The 16896-nt window shown below is 47.9% G+C and overlaps 1 protein-coding gene across 1 annotated transcript in view; it reads right to left on the reverse strand.

The window, feature by feature from the left end:
• The window catches only part of LOC104033101 (cullin-9), a 36250-nt gene extending 23985 nt beyond the window's left edge, over positions 1-12265 (reverse strand). Inside the window, exons 1-5 of the mRNA XM_075707591.1 lie at positions 12234-12265; positions 10511-11116; positions 9536-9690; positions 8636-9169; positions 992-1130 (exon numbers count right to left, since the gene is read on the reverse strand). Coding sequence (XP_075563706.1) covers positions 992-1130; positions 8636-9169; positions 9536-9690; positions 10511-11102 — 1420 coding nt within the window. The 5' untranslated portion in view covers positions 11103-11116; positions 12234-12265. The remainder of the gene's footprint in view (positions 1-991; positions 1131-8635; positions 9170-9535; positions 9691-10510; positions 11117-12233) is intronic.
• Between the last annotated feature and the right edge of the window lie 4631 nt (positions 12266-16896).

Below are 16896 nucleotides of genomic sequence, written 5' to 3' on the forward strand. Positions count from 1 at the left end.
GATGTCCTACAAGATCACAGGCATGATAAGAGAGTTATTTTAACAGGTTTCCCGGGCCAGAGTCATGTCAGATGCTGAACAAGAAAGGGATATCTGAAGTCTGGATTTTCCCTTTTTCTGGTTCTTCTCCCAGTACAAGTGCAATGTCAAAGGATTCTAGGAGATTCTGCAGATGTCTTATGAAAAGAGGTTGTAGTGAGGTGGGTGTTGGTCTCTTCTCCCAAGTAGCTAGCGATAGGACAAGAGGAAATGGGCTTAAGCTGCGCCAGGGGAGGTTTAGACTGGAAATTAGGAAAAATTTCTTTACGGAAAGGGTGGTCAGGCATTGGAACAGGCTGCCCAGAGAGGTGGTGGAGTCACCATCCCTGGAGGCGTTTAAAAAACGGGTAGATGTGGCACTTCGGGATATGGTTTAGTCTGGTCTACCCTTGATTAGTCTAGAGTGGGCTTGGTAGTGTAGGTTAATGGTTGGACTGGATGATCTTAAAGGTCTTTTCCAACCTAGATGATTCTATAAAACAGTGCATTTAATGCTCACCTTGCCCAAAACTGAGTGGTATGAAGTTAAACAAATTGTTGGCATGTTAATGCTTTTAAAAATCCACATCATTTATTTAAGGGGATCTGAGGGTGCCTAAAGCAGGTTCATCTCGGAGAGATTCTACATTCTTATTTTGGCAGTTTGTTTAGTTATTTCAAACACACATTTTTGACAGTAGCAGCTTAAATCAAATTTTATGCTTTTTATATCATGACTTTTATTATATCATGACAGAAGTCTAGGATTCCAAAAGTTATCCGTGCAACCACAAGCCATGTAATCACTTAACCAGTTCTAAATGGTCATATAAACTAAAAGCTCATAGTGCTTTCTAAATCCAACCTGCTAGTTGTTATATGCTTAGCAATATAAAGTTTACCACTCAAAAATATGCCACAGCAGAAGCAGAAAGAGATGGTACAGCCACATACCTGCAACACATAATCTCACCTGTGTCTAGATTAAAGCGCTCGCTCAGACTATATTCTTTTTCCTGAGCAGCAGGATCTTCGCACTGGTCTCCAAAGCCAATAATCTCCAACATGTGCCAACGCATCCAACAGGTCCAACCTGTTGACTGCCATAAAACCTGTGTGTAAAACAGATCTAGATGATCACATTTGCTCACTCATTCAATCCTCATGCTACATTTGTCCTCCCATTTCCCAAATGCATGGAGATAGCAGGCACTGTTCAAGTAGACCACCTAATTCATATACAGATTTCAACACACTCATTGTCTAATTTTTAAGCAAGCCACCTTGATTAACTTGTTTCCCTGGTTACACCTGGATCTTTATTAAAAATAAAAACCACCAATTTTGCCTGCAACCACTACAGATCTCATCTAGCACAGCAGCAGTGACAGGAGTGCATCTAGTTAAGCATGCCCATTCCAAAAGTGCCCAGCAGCAGGTGCCTTGGGAAAAGCATACAAAGGAAGAACTTAACCAACACTACCTTGAGGCAGATGAACTATATATAAAGGGTCTTGATGCACAAACCACTTGGTGAATCCAAATGTAAAGAAAACTATTTTTCCTACTCTGCCTTTACCTTCCATTGATTATACTTTTACACCTCAGTCATTCACCAACCCTCTCAGACAGGTTTTGGGTTCTTGACAAGCATGTCTCAAAGGCAGCAATTGTTTTCTGTGCTTTCTCCAAGTTGCCTCTCAAAATCAAAAGGATTTTTTTTATGGCTTCCCATATCATAGTTTTACATTTAACCTTCTGAGCAGAAGGAGGACCCAGCAACAGCAAGTACAACATGTCAATAACTTAAAAAAAGCAGAAAAACATATGGGTTGCCTGATTCACTGAGCTCTTTTGGAGTTACACCAATGCTACTAGGACTCCATTGTGCTGGAGAGCTAAAGAGATAAGATACTGAAAGACTTTAAGAGAGCACTACATGGAAGGCAACTGAGTTAAACTCTACACACAACACCAATTAGTCTTCAATGAATCCCGACCTAAACTAGTTATGTACCAGATATCATCTCAAAGGAGTCATGGAAAGATATGACTGAAGGACCAGACACAAACAGTGAAACTTTTTCTTTGGAGAGGCAAAGAAACCAACGGAAAACAGAGCAATAAAGGAAAGATGAGAGGAGGTAAGAGACAGACTTATGATGGAGTGGCCCCAATCAAAAATGCACATGAATTTGCATTTGGCACACAGAAGACTGACAGAAAGCCTCAGGCAGGGGGAGCTACAAAAGCAGAACTATCCAAAAAGGAAAGGATCAAAATTTTAACAAAGACCAGGGAGAAGCAGTTCTTGTAACCTGAACTCACTAGTCACCAGCAGATAAACTATCAATACAAAGCAACTGTGATACACAAGATAAGAAAGAGCAACAGAGATAAAAATCAAGTTTCCCTTCAAAGAGAGACTAATGGCAAAGGCCCAGGAAAAACAAGAGATGACATCAAGAGATGTCATTACAAAGATGTTTTTGAGATGTCAGATTCCTGGTATCTCCCTGTGGAAAGAAAAATCATTGAATGGTTTAGTTCAAAAGTTTCTCACACAACTTTGAGGGACTGCTAAAGACACATACATGGATATGAACATAAAGAGCAGGGTAAAAATTAACACCCCCAAAGACTGCATGTACATTCCCAACTTCCTAGACAGACTGGAGGGCAAGGAACACTAATAGCAGCAGAAATAAGGTACTTCCAAATAGCAGCCAACAAACTTCTTCACTGTGTATTTATTACCATTTAGATCTGGTTTTGCCAGTAGTGTGAGCCTTACAGAAGACTTATTGAAAATAAGCCTGGATGGAGCAATTACAAGTTCATTCAACCTAATTAAACAGAAAGATAGACAGGAGAAGAAATCCAAGGGACTAACTGGACAAAGGGAATGAAAGTTAACAGTACAGTTTAGCTCAACAGTGAATAAAAAAACCCTCTGAAATTTCTACCACAGGCAACAGGAGAAAAATGTGAAAGGATCTTGGTGCTCTTTTCCAAGTGCCCAGTTACATTAAGAGTAAAACCAAGTACAAGCTTGTAAGAAATGGAAAACCGAATTTTAGAAAAACACAGATCTTAGAAATCAAGGAGCATAAGGACAAAGAGAGAATCAGTAGGAAACATATTTCCTTTGCAATTTATCTTTACAGAGTGGGTTATAAAAGACAAAAGGTTTATCAAACACTTAAAAATAAGATGCAAAGCAGTTATTCAATTGAGGGGCCCTGCAATGAAAAATCACCTATGCATGGTCCAAAACTAGAAGAGAATTTTACTTGAATATTGAGTAAACACAAAAGAAAGCAAAGCAAGCTGGTAACAGGTAGAGGGATACAAATCTGGAAGTTGCCACAACTGAGAGAGAAGCAAAATTCAGTTTGGAGGAGAGAGATGAAAGACATACCAAGTAATCTGCCAGAAGCACAGCTGGAAAGTTGGAAGGATTTAGGTTATTCAGTGGTGTTTCCATGTGACTGATGAACACTAAAGCCAGTGCTTCTAATTTGAGAAAAAAAATTGGTTAAATAACTCATCACTACAGGTTCACTACTTTGACTTCAGTAGTATGCAAACCTTTAAAGCATATTTTAGTGGAAGGAACAACTAATGATATTGAAGATAAGCAATAAATTTGAATTAACAGGTAAACCTGCTTCAAGTTTCAATTCTAACAGATTGATGCACTAGTTTTCTTTGCTAAAGTAACTGATTTTCTAGATTTAAAAAAAGATCAATTTAAATTGTCAACTTTAGTAAAGCACAGGGCATCAAACTGTAAATTATTAAACCAGAGAAGAAAGTGATTAAGTAGAGGAACTGTGGGCAAGAAATCTGCTCAACAGAACCCAAGAACTTAGGAGTATGAAGGGGAAAGAATGGAACTAGAAGAAAGTGCAAATAAGATGGGCAAGCCATATTTGCACAGCACATGCTGCCCTAACAGTTACACTCTCCCAATACAAGCACATACTGGTAACATCCAACCACCAAACAAGCAGATAAGGCTGGAAGCTTCCTTCTTGCACATGCACATTTCAGAGCATTTTAAGCTGCTGGTTTAAATTACATCTGCAAGAAGTGCTCCAAAACTAGAAGGAAATTAAGGAGCCTGGACCAGAGTAAGTTGAAGTTACTGAAAGGTGACTGGAAAAAATCATCCTAAAACCAGTTCTCACTGAATAAACAGAAGAGTATCAGAAGGAAAAAGCAGTCTGCAACTGGCTGAGGAAAAAAACCAAAAGAATATTCACACCATTTCCCTGTGCACAAGAAAGCAAAGAGAGACAATAGGAGAAAAGAAATAAGTCAGTGTTTAGTGTTCTTAATTGGCTAATTTTTATTTGGCTGTAAATGAAAGCAATGGCATTACACAAAATAAAGTGGGCCATAGTCCAAGAAGGCTAGAGAATCTCCTGCTTAACAAAAACTGAAAGTAGATTTAAAGGAGATGATCTTCAAACATACAGAAGGTAATGTCAAATTCTCTACCTCCACTCTGGAAAGGCTGGTAATGAACTTTAAGTCACAGCAGGAGAGATTTGGAAAGAGCATTAGGAAGTCATGCATTTTTAGATACCAGAGTGGGGCTTTTCAACTACTGATTTTTGCGTATCAGCAAAACAAAGCTTTGCACTAGCATGGCACTTAATTCTATTCGCAGGCCATCTACATCCACAGAAATCAGCTTGAACTAGGGAAGCCTTTGAGCATAGGCTGAAGTGGCACCTGAAGTACAGCTATGACCAGCTGAAGTGGCCTCAGACTCCTTATTTATCATCTGCAAAACCAAAGTATGCACTTCTACAAATTACTTGGGGGATAGAAAACCAAACCAAACCCACAATTACACACACTAACGTGTGTAGTGGTTACAGTTTCTCATTTTACTGGTTACTATCTCAATTTACTTAAGATTTCATGAACTGAATTATAGCCCTGTTTGCAGCCAACACAATGCTGGACTGAGCAGAGGACACGAGCAGAGACAACCCTCTATCTATGGACGACAGCCAGCTAAAGCTTGATTTTTAAGACAACAGAAATTGTGCCTCTAGCTGCAATGTTTGGGAAGCTCAAAAGCATGGCCAAAGTGCAAGATCAGCAGACAGTCTGCAGAAATAACCATACATAGATTAGAGTGACGCACAAAGCCCACCAGCACCCCACTGCATAGTCAAAACAAAATCTCAGCTCTCACTGAACATACCCAGCCTTCAGGATTGAGAAGAAAGTCTCAAGAAAAAGGTCTAAGCAGGAACAAGCACCTCCCCCATGCCCACAAAAAGGCTGGAGCAGCACTCAAATGCTTTCCCACCCCTATGCCTGAGTCCAAGCCCTGCTGCTCCAGCACTGGCCCATCACTAGCAGGATGTTCTGGGAGTAGCAAGAGCTGAATGCCTTAGGCCAAGAATTAGAGATCAAGCCCACAAAGGGAACCTTGTGGTCCGTGTTTACTACAGGCTGCCTGATCAAGGGGAGCCTACTGACAAAGCCTTCTTACTCCAGCTACAGGAGGGATTACTCTTGCAGGCTTTCATCCTGCTGGACTTCAACCACCCCAACATCTGCTGGAAAAGTAGCACAGCAAGCTGCAGGCAATCCAGGAGACTCCTGGAGTGCATTGAGGATAACTTCTTAGGCAAGGTAATAGACAGCCCTACCAGAGGAGATGCGTTACTGAACCTTTTGGTCACCAACACAAGTCAGCTAGTCACAGACGTTAAGATTGGAGGCAGCCTGGGCTGCAGCGATCAGGCACTGCTGGAGTTCACAGCCCTGAGGAATACAGGACAGGCAAAGAGTTAAGTCAGGACCCTGAATTTTAGGAAAGCAAAATTCCAGCTGTTCGAGGATTTAGTCAATGGGACTCCCTGGGAAACTGCGCTCAGGGACAAGGGAGCAGAACAGAGATGGCAGACCTTTAAGGATGCTTCCCATAGAGCACGAGAGCTCTCAATGCCCATGTGTAAGAAATCGGGAAAGAAAGCCAAGAAACTGGCATGGATGAGTCATGACCTGCTGGTCAAACTAAAGGGCAAGAAGGAAATGGAATGCACATGCAGTGGAAGCAGGGACAGGTATCCCGGGAAGAGTATAAGGATGTTGCCCGGTGGTGTAGGGATGGGGTCAGGAAGGCCAAGGCACAGCTGGAGCTGAACTTGGCAAGGGACACAAAGATTAATAAGAAGGGCTTCTGTAGGTATGTCAGCCAGATAAGGAAGGTCAAAGAAAGTGTATGTCCCCGTCCCCCCCAATGAACAAGACTGGCAAACTGGTAACAACAGACGAGGAGAAGGCTGACATACTCAACAATTTTTTTGCCTCAGTCTTCACTGGCAATCTCTCGTCCCACACCTCTGGAGTGGATGAACCTCAAGACAGGGACTGGGGGAGCAAAGTCCCTCCCACTGTAAGAGAAGATCAGGTTCAAGACCACATGAGGAACCTGAACATACACAAGTCTGTGGGACCTGACGAGATGCATCACAGAGTCCTGAAGGAATTGGCTGATGTAGTTGCCAAGCCACTCTCCATGATATTTGAAAAGTTATGGCAATCGGGTAAAGTCTCTGGTGACTGGGAAAAGGGAAACATTGCATCTGTTTTAAAAAGGGGTAGAAAGGGGGAACTACCGACCTGTCAGCCTCACTTCTGTGCCTGGGAACATTATGGAACAGATACTCCTAGAAGCTATGCTAAGGCACACGGAGGACAGGGAGGTGATTCAAGACAGCCAGCATGGCTTCACCAAGGGCAAGTCTTGCCTGACCAACCTAGTGGCCTACTATGATGGAGTGACTACATCAGTGGACAAGGGAAGAGCTATGGATGTCATCTATCTGGACTCTGTAAGGCTTTTGGCATGGTCCCCCACAACATCCTTCTCTTTAAATTGGAGAGATATGGATTTGATGGATGGACTGTTCGGTGGATAAGGAATTGGCTGGATGGTCGCATCCAGAGAGTAGTGGTCAACGGCTCAATGGCCAGATGAAGATCAGTGATGGGTGGTGTCCCTCAGGGGTCCATGGTGGGACCGGTGCTGTTTAAGATCTTCAGCAATGACACAGACAGTGGGATTGAGTACACCCTCAGCAAGTTTGCAGATGACACCAAGCTGAGTGGTGTGGTTGACATGCCTGAGGGACGAGATGCCATACAGAGGGACCTGGACAAGCTTGAGGAGTAGGCCCATGTGAACCTCATGAGATTCAACAAGACCAAGTGCACCTGGGTCAGGGCAACTCCCAGTATCAATGCAGGCTGGGTGATGAGCAGATTGAGTGCAGCCCTGTGGAGAAGGACTTGGGGGTACTGGTGAATGAAAAACTGGACATGACCCAGCAATGTGCGCTTGCAGCCCAGAAAGCCAACCATATCCTGGGCTGCATCAAAAGAAGCGTGGCCAGCAGGTCGAGGGAGGTGATTCTGCCCCTCTACTATGCTCTGGTAAGACCCCACCTGGAGTACTGCATCCAGCTCTGGAGCCCTCAGTACAAGAAATACATGGGCCTGTTGGAGCAGGTCCAGAGGAGGGCCACAAAAAAATGGTCAGAGGGATGGAACACCCCTCCTATGAGGACAGGCTGAGAGACTTGGGGTTTGTTCAGCCTGGAGAAGAGAAGGCGCCAGGGAGACCTTATTGCAGCCTTTCAGTACTTAGAGGGGGCTTATAAGAAAGATGGGAACAGACTTTTTAGTAAGGCCTGTTGCGATAAGACAAGAGGTAATGGTTTTAAACTGAAAGAGGGTAGATTTAGATTGGACATAAGGAAGAAATTCTTTACAATGAGGGTGGTGAAGCACTGGAACGGGTTGCCCGGAGAGGTGGTAGATGCCCCATCCCTGGAAACATTCAAGGTCAGGTTGGACAGGGCTCTCAGCAACCTGATCTAGTTGATGATGTCCCTGCTCATTGCAGGGAGGTTGGACTAGATGACCTTTAAAGGCCCCTTCCCACCCAAACTATTATATGATTCTAGGATTCCTCCCCCTCCTCAAATATTGAGGCCCTTTCCCTGATCCCTGGCACAAACTTAGCAACTCAACTGCAGATACACAGCTCTACCAGCTCTTTTGAACACAAACTCTCATTTAAGGTCTACTCACCCAAAGGGCATTTTTAAAGGGAAACAGATCCCCACATATACCTGCAGATCAAAAGAAACAGCTATGTAGGCTGTGTCTAACCCAGTGAGAACAACAGTATGCCATAAATACCATCGCTCACATACCAAGGCTTAAGACCTTCAAGCACCTTTTGCTGTGTTACTCATTTGTGCCAGCTAGCCTGTTCCCAAACCAACCCCAAGATCAAACCAGGGCTAGGGACTGCTCCTGGGAGGCAGGATACAGCCACCTGTTTTAAAGGCTAAGAAATCTTAGCAGGACAGCCCATACTAAACCAGACTAGCTTTCCTTAGGACCTGCACTTCTAGTTCTGAAAGGTGACTTCTTTGCTAGGACATATGTAGACAGTGTCCTAATTATGATATCTCTATTGTCCATCATCATTAGGAAGTCATCATTAGGAAATCATCAGTCATCCCTGCCACTCCCCTCTGCCATCCCAGCCAGACTACTTCCACTAGCGACCTACCTGCGCTGTGTGCATGCTATTAGTGCTCTGAAGAAACTCGCCTTCCTCCCCAGCTCTGACATCACCACAGTCCTCCAGCAAGCGCACCCGCATGCCACGCACGAGGTTTGCCTTTAAGTACTCCACATAGCCACTGCAGTCTGTGAAGTCTGACAGGGTCAGGAAGGCACGACCCTTCTTTTTGTGGGGACCATGATTTGAAGTAAGCACAGGCATTTGGGCAGCAGTGCAGGCTGAGGTCTTGGGCTGGAAGATGGAGTGGGTGGTGCGAGGCCGCAGCTCCTGTTGGGGCAGCAGCTCTGGCTTGCGGCTGTGGTCCCAGCCCATCACGTGCACCAGCTCCAAGATGAGGTTTGCCATAGCCATGCTGAACTCAAACTCCTGCTTCACACGGCTCCCCTCCTCAGTGAGCAGGCTGGGCACAGCACAGTCCTGCTGCTTCCCTCCTTGCTCCACGCCACTGCTGAGCTTGTCCATGAGAGAAGTGACACACAGGTAGTGCTTCACCAGGATGAACAGCAGCTTCCCGGGGATCTGCAACAAGCATGGCTGTCAGACCCTAGCCTGCAGAGCACCTCCAGCCCCCAGCTCTCTCCAAGCCACCAGCCCATCCACACTCAGGCTCCCGTGATAGCTCCGGACCAGGCAGCAGCAGAGACCTCTCAGCCCACCCTCATCTCCCTGCTCAGACACAAGGCTCTCCACATGCCTCTCCACCAACCCCCAGCCTCAAGCCAGGCCCAGATCCTGTGCCAGCTCTCCCAGTACCCAGTCCTGCTCAGCTGCCCGCTGGCCGACCACACTCCTGTCCCAAACAAGGACACCAGCTCTGGTCCCCCACTCTCACCCCTCCTGACCCCTAAAGCCCACAGGCCCAGCGCTGGCAGGTCCTGCCACTACCTGGGGAAGGTGAATCCCCTCAAAGGACATGCAGTGCTCTTCAGAAGACATCATCTCAGCAAACAGCTCCAGCAAGGTGTAGCGACTGTCAAAGTCTACAATCTGCTCAATGCCATCCTGCTGGCTCAGGGACAGCAGGACATAGGCCCGGCTCCCTGCAACAACAACAGAAACCCTTCAGGCCCCATAAAGATAACCCTCACCCCACCCTCCTGGCACAAGATAGACTTGCAGGCAAGGAACAGCTTTGCTGCTCAGCGTAACCTAGAACCATGTTCTGTCCTTTAATCTGGATTGGCAACATTTTGCTCCACCAAATAACACTGCATTTCTTCCACCCCTAAAGCTGCAAGATTCCCCCAAAGCAGCAACCCCAAATAACCGACTCCAGAACAGGGTTCCAGGGAAGAAGAAAGCTAAGTTTTAACCCAAAGCAGCCCCCCATCTGCCCCGCTGGAGAGCCACATGAACTTGGGCACTAGGGCAGGGAAAGCCAGATCTCTCCTGGGACACACCACCACTACCAACCTTCCAGGTGCACCCAAGCCTCATCAGGCACTTCTGAGCCATGGCAGCTCCTCTCAAATGAGAGGACTGGGTGAGGACCAGGCCTCTACCCACCAAGGCCTGAGGAAAGGCTCCCTTGCCAAGAACAGGCCAGAGCCTTTCCAACTGACAGCATGCAGCAGACACCCCAACACTCCGCCAAGCCCCTTGGCATAAAAGTCCTCCAAACAGTGAATCAGCATCCCAGCTCAGGAACCTGTCAGGGGAAAGAGCTCTCAAGTCTTACAGCACCCTAGACAACTACGACCAAGCAGCTGCTTGGAAGCTCCAGTCTGATTCTTCCCCTTTTGCCAACAAGCCCCGAGACACACTGCTTCCCAGGCATCCCAGGCCTACAGAAGGACTGGCACCCCTCAGCTGCCCAGCAGCACCTCTTCAGTGGCACTGAGCAGCAGCAGCCGCCCCCACCTGCATCATGTGAAGCCAGGGCCCTCAGCATCTTGCCAGCACTGTGGCGGATTTGCTTCTCCTTGTGGCACAGCATCTTCATCAGCAGGTCGAGGGCTCCCGTCTCCTTGAAGGCACCCGCCAGCGAGCCAATGCTGGCGTACGCGCTCAGCACGTGGATGGTGTTGAGGATGGAGGACTCGGGGGCCCCAGCCTCGGCCATCTGCCGCCCAGCTCGCTGCACCAGGCTCCTGACATCAGCCTTCATCTCCAGCAGTGAGGCTTCATCCAGCGGGAAGTCTGCAGCGAACGGGCTGGCTGCCTTCTCTTCCGCCCACTGCCCTTCCAGCTTCCTCTTGCCCAGCAGTGCCGGGCAGCTGGCACAGACCTCTTCTGCAGACATCCACATCAGGATGTTCTCCGGCTTGGTCTCTGCAGAGGAGGCACTGCTGCCTCCCACCACTCTCTCTTCCAAGCTGACGATACTCCACTGGATCAGGTACTCAGGCTGACCGTTGTGGCCTTGCCGCTGCCGGAGCAGCTCCTCCGGGTAGGCCTGCAGTTTGGGTCCCAGGTGCACAAGCAAGTTGCCATTATGCCTCTTGTTCACCATGACAGGAAATGTGCCTGCAGAGACAGAGGGGGAAGCAGAGAGAAGCTTTTACTTCCGAGATGCACACCAAGGAAAGCATGACAAAGCACCTCAGCTGCTTGACAGTAGAAGTGGCCGAGGCACAGCTTTTGATCCTGAGATCCTGCACCCAGTATAAAGCTCCGAAGAAAACCCCATTTTGCAGAAGCTCACGTTTCATATACAAACCCTGTTCCCAGCATTACTGCACACGCAGAAAGACCTTCTCCTCAAAAAATCCAAGGCAAAATGGGCCCATTCCGATCCTCTTATAACACAGCAAATAACGACAAGAGACCTTGGTCCTGTTCTCATCTCTGCCACTGTCCACAACATGACCCTGAGCAAGTTGCTGTTTTTGCATTTCTGTCTTCCCTCTTGTTATTTACCATTTATATCTGTTTAGACTGCAAGTTTAGCTAGAGCTCAAGGCTTCAGGCAGACACTCTCTCTCACTGAACCTAACTTGAGTCACCAGGCCCTGAAGAAAATAACCAGCAATTTCTCAGATCAAGTTCATATACATCAAATCAGGTCACTTTCTAAAAGCCACTCAGTATTTCCTCCTTGGCCTCCTCTCAGTTATTCTTTGCCTGTATAATGTTTAGTCAATGGCAAATTCAACAAAATTAAAAGATTGCTACTCTCTGCTGCCTGATTGTTCTTAGGACTACAAAGAAGAAACCATGGCACTTCTCTGCTTTCATCTATGCAAAGAGGAGCATGAAATAATTTGCTGTCTGAGTGCCAGCAATCAGCTGGCCAACTGTAGACAATACCACACACAATGGACTGACTTTATTACTACAATGGATGCCAAATCAGAGTCTGATAAGAAGGTTCTCAGAGGAGCTCAGGCAGGTGGTAGTGGAAACACATGAACAGGCCCTCTTGTTGTCACCTACACATACTGGCAAGAGAAGCAGTGAAGCAACATGCTGTTCAGCTGATGGTAACACAATTCACTCTTAAAAAAGAAGTTAACAAATACAGGAAATAATCAATCCATGTACAACCAAAGAAGATGCTGACCATCAAAGACAATGATAGGCTCTTTAAGGATGTTTCCCGGGTGCAGAGAGCAGCCTGAACTCCCGAGAAATTCATACCTACCTTCAATTGTGCCTTCCTTGGAGTTTGCAGCAAGCCAGCTGTGAATCTCCTTGCAGTCTTTCTGTAATAAAAGGACCCAGTTATTCTCCTGTGCTTTTGTAACAGTGTTTAGATGCTGCACCATGAGCCAAGCAATTGTTTTCCCTAACTGTGCTTGTACAGTGCACAAAAAAACCCTACCCCAAAAGGTTCACATAAAATAAAATTCATAGTGAAACAAAAGTCTCTGTGAAGCATTATTTTGTTTGATAACTTCACCCCATCCCCACATCATGGCATTTAGCATGAAAAAGCTTCTTCAGAGCAGAGCTATCACAAGGGGCCCCAAAGGATTTGTAGCTGGACAGGGGAGAATTCAGATTTAGGGCACCCGAAGAAGTAGCTGCAATGCATATGAGGAATGAGGCATACCGGAGCCTACGGTGACCCACACCTGAATCGGTAGACTGCTTCAGCACATGCATGACACTAAGTTTCAGAGCTGTGCCAAACGACTATGCCAGCTACCATGCCGGGTCCATAAAGCACCACCGGTTCAGAAGCGCAGCCCAGGGCAGCCTGCGCACAGGCCGGCAGAGCACCCCACCACACCGCCGGGTCGGCGGGGCCCGAGGCCTGCGGGCACAGGCAAACGAGCAGGGCCGCTGAGAACGATTTCCCTCGGCAATGGCCGCCGCGGAAAGGACGGGTTTTCTTCCGGGCCGTTCCAGACGCCTCAGCAAACCCTGCTCCACCTCCCGGGCTCCTCGCTCACCGCTGCCCCGTCGCCCCCGCCCCGGGAGCCTCAGCAAGGCCTGCCGCAGCGCTGCGGCAGCGGGGCGGAGGACGACGGGGCCCAGCCGCGGTGCACAGGGAGGCGGCTCATCCCCCAGCTCTGCCCCGACACGGGGAGAAGGAGCCCCCCCTCACCCGTCGGCCCCCTCAGGAGGTCCCGTGCGCACCCGGCGCCGTTTCACTTCTCCTTCCGCACCGTCAGCGGCCCGGGGCGACGACGCGGCCGAGACTCGCGGCCTCCGCCAAGGGCGGCGCGAAGCGGCACCGGCCCCCCGCCGCCAGGGGAGGGGAGGGGAGGGGAGGGGAGGGGAGGGGAGGGGAGGGGACCGCCGCCCGCACCTGCCGCCGCCGCAGCTCCCCACTTCCGGGTCCCCGGCAGGCATGGGCCTGCAGGCCACGCCCACTACGGGTGGCGGCGAGGGAGGCGAAGCCGCTGCGCGCTCCGCCCCCTGCGCCCTCCGCCGTTCCCCTCGGGCCCCGCCGGCCCAGGGGCTTGCTCTGCCGCCCAGCAGCACCGAGCCGGGCTGCAGCCCGCAGGAGGGTTCCGAGAGGAGCCCCCCCCCCCCCCGCCGCGGCCTGCGCCTCCCTTGGGGGCGGCCCGACAGGCCGGCCTGGGCGCAGGCCCGGGCTGGCCTCCTGCGAGCGGGGGGCCTGTTGGTGGGGCACCCTCCAGCTGCGTGTCGCAGGGCTTCTGCCCCCTGTGCTGCCCGCACGGCGGTAATGGGAAAGAAAAGAAAAAAAGAAAAAAAAAAAGAAAAAAAGCTGTGAAAAATCAGAGTATCTTCCGATTCTCCTAGCTAGTAGTGGAAACGAGAAAAAAATAGAGGTTGGGAGCTGAAGACTACATCTGCAAGAGCTCAAAGATGCTTGTGTGTTGCTATGGTTTCTCTGGTGATTAATGAACTTTGTTCGGGGCTGTTGCAGGGTGGGTGAAAGGAGGGCTAAAAGCCTGTAACGTCTGCACTAACATTACTGCAAAGGCAGTGTTAACCAAAAATTACAGTGCAGCAATTTCTTCAGGCCTGGGGTACTGGGGTAGTTTCAGCCCTGCACCCCACCCCCCCCCATCCACCTTGTTTGGCTCACTTCAGCGAGGACTGCACTCGCTTTCGGCAGGTTTGGGGGTGTAACGCTGCCCTATGCTCAGTGTTGCTAGAGGTGCAACTCAAGCCAGTTGCACACAAGTTTGGCCTGTTTCCAGTTCCTTTCCTGCTTTGGTGTTATACTCATCTGTAATGCCCATACCATAAAAATCTTAAGTTCTCATCCTTTGCCCATATTGCCCTTCCTTGACAGGCCTCACAGCACTTAGCGACAATGCAGTAGGTGCAGGTTTACTATCAGTCTGTTAACATTTGTTTTAAATTACTAACAAACATTAAAATCAAAGGCTAAAGATGAGAGTCTGCTTGCTTATCTGCTCTGGAGCAACTTCATGGATGCGCCCAATCTCATTTCTACCCTCGGTACTAATGCAACTGATTAGCCAATTTCTGTGGTTTACCATAGCAATCAGCAATTAATACAAACAATATAATTGCAATTAACTATAGGCTGGATAAATTAGTGCAGTGCTGCATCAGTCTGTGGGGTCCATCCTCTAAAGCTGTGGCACCAATGGTGGACTGTAAATGTTTGTGTTTCCAAGCCAGCCTCTTGATTTCTCCATTAGTATGTGTAACCTCTGTTGATTCTAATGATGCTCTCATTCCAGAATCACGAGGACGCTCTTGAAACCTCCGTGTTTTCCATTAACGTGTCATTTTCCTTCCCCATTAACTCCCAAGGCATTGTTAAAATTTAGAGGATCGAACTGGTGTTTAGTTTTGTCATGTGTTGCCTTTACAAGTCCCTTCATCTCCCATAGAGATTAAACACAGTAGATTTGCACTAATGAAAGGGAAAATAACTTCGTAAATGCCACACAACTACATAAAAGCTGATACCACGTGCACAAACATTGCCATTTTCCTCTGTTCTTGGCAGCTCTTATTTTGTGTATGTACTGCACCTGTAACACTGCTGTGTTTAATGTCGCAAACACGAGGTGGTGATAATGCTTTGCAGTGGGAAATGCAGCCTGACTGGTAACATCAGCTGGCAATGTCCCATAGCCAAAATTGTCACCAATAATAAATGGCAGTGGCCGGATAGGACATGGGCATCTTGTTTGTCATGCTGAAAGGTTTTCTGTGGTATTCATATGCCCTGCTTATGTCTTGGCTCTGATGGTCTTGATACCATGCTTAGTCAGTCATCCTAAAAATAATGTCTGTGGTATCTTGCTCCATGTAAGGAGTTTTAGATGTCATACACAGACTCCTGAGCACAAGTAACATGGGGGTTACTTGTGCTGATAAGGGTTTTGTGGTGCTGAACCACGAGACATATCTGTGTAAGCATGCTGAACATGGGGCTGCTGTGGTGTAACCTGTAAAAGTGAAGCCCCTCCCCTCCCGATGGCGAGAGCCATTTCAGCTGTGTTTTGCTTCTAAGCACTTTCTGTACAATCTTCTCCTCTCCTGCTACCCTGAGATATCTTTTCTCCGAATTGCACTGTGAGGAATAGTGCAGTCCCTCCACCGCACAGACTTTGATCAGCGCTAAGCTTCCCTTACATTATACTGGTATCTGCTCCAGGACCTGATGCTATGTAGAGGCTAGTAGTTGCATTTTTAGCTGGCATGCTGTTGTCCCAGCAGCACTGATGATTGAGCCCTTCTCCCTTTGGTTTCTTTCCCACCTTTAGCCACTTTACTGAGCCTCCCATGTGCCCTTGACCTGGCTTCTAGGGGCCTACAGGCATCGGCCTTTGACCTGACTTTAAGTAACGCATCTCCAGTTTGGACTTTGAATATTACTGTTATCTGCTCATAGCAGTTTTCTGCAGGGAATTTAACAGTCTTGGTGTTAGGTCTTACAAAGACAGCAGTTAAGCTCCATTCTTAAAGACATCAGATGTCCAAAAGTAATGGACTTGGAAGAGGGGAGGGAAACCAACCTCATTTTCATGAGACCTGGATCAGACACCTGTCAATGTAAGAAGAAGCTGTTCTGTCCGCAGCCTTTCAACTGGTTTATTTTAAAGCCCAGTTTGTTCTTTCTCCTTGTCCAGAGGCCTGGGGATGGTACTGCACACACCAACCACCATGTCTGGATGCTCGGAGAGGCCAGCTGCATGACATCGCCCATGATGACAGGGCCTTGGCCAGTATCACTTACCCACTGAATCCCATATCAGGTAAACACCACCTTAACAGCAGCATCTTCATACAAAACTTTTGTCTATCCTGGAAATACCTCCGTCGCTACTAAAAAATATCTCTTTCCTCCTTTGGTTTGGGGTAGTTTATCAATATATAAATATATAATCCACCTGGGGACAGGCATAGGGATCATCTTTTCTTTGATATTACAATGGCAAAAATTCCTCTTCCTAGGCCTTAGTTATTGCCTAACTACTCCATAAGCAACATGGGCTGTTTGTCCTCCGTGTTTTAACTCTTGCTTGAGTCCTCCTGCTCCTCCCTGTTAACACCCATGAATTGGAACAATTCTTTTTCAAAAGTCCCCATTCCTCCTCATTTCGGGTTTTTATTTCTCTTGACTTGACACCATGCCCTGCTCACCGGCACTGTTCCCGAGCTTTCAGAAAGGACAGCCCTCACAACCGTGCTGTCCACCACAGGCCCCTGCTGGCCCACCCGCTGGCTCTGGGACTCCCAGGGTAGAAGTCCAGCTGGTCAGGTCTCACCTGTGCAGGAGGCAGTGGGGATGGAGACTTTTGCAAAGAGCACCTCTTTGCCACATCATGCCCAGACAGCCCCCCACCCTCCACAGTACACAAACAGATGCAGGAATCTGCCTCTGATCCCCATTCATTGGCCCC

This window comes from Pelecanus crispus, chromosome 3, assembly GCF_030463565.1.
Source record: "Pelecanus crispus isolate bPelCri1 chromosome 3, bPelCri1.pri, whole genome shotgun sequence".
Taxonomy (NCBI): Eukaryota; Metazoa; Chordata; class Aves; order Pelecaniformes; family Pelecanidae; genus Pelecanus; species Pelecanus crispus.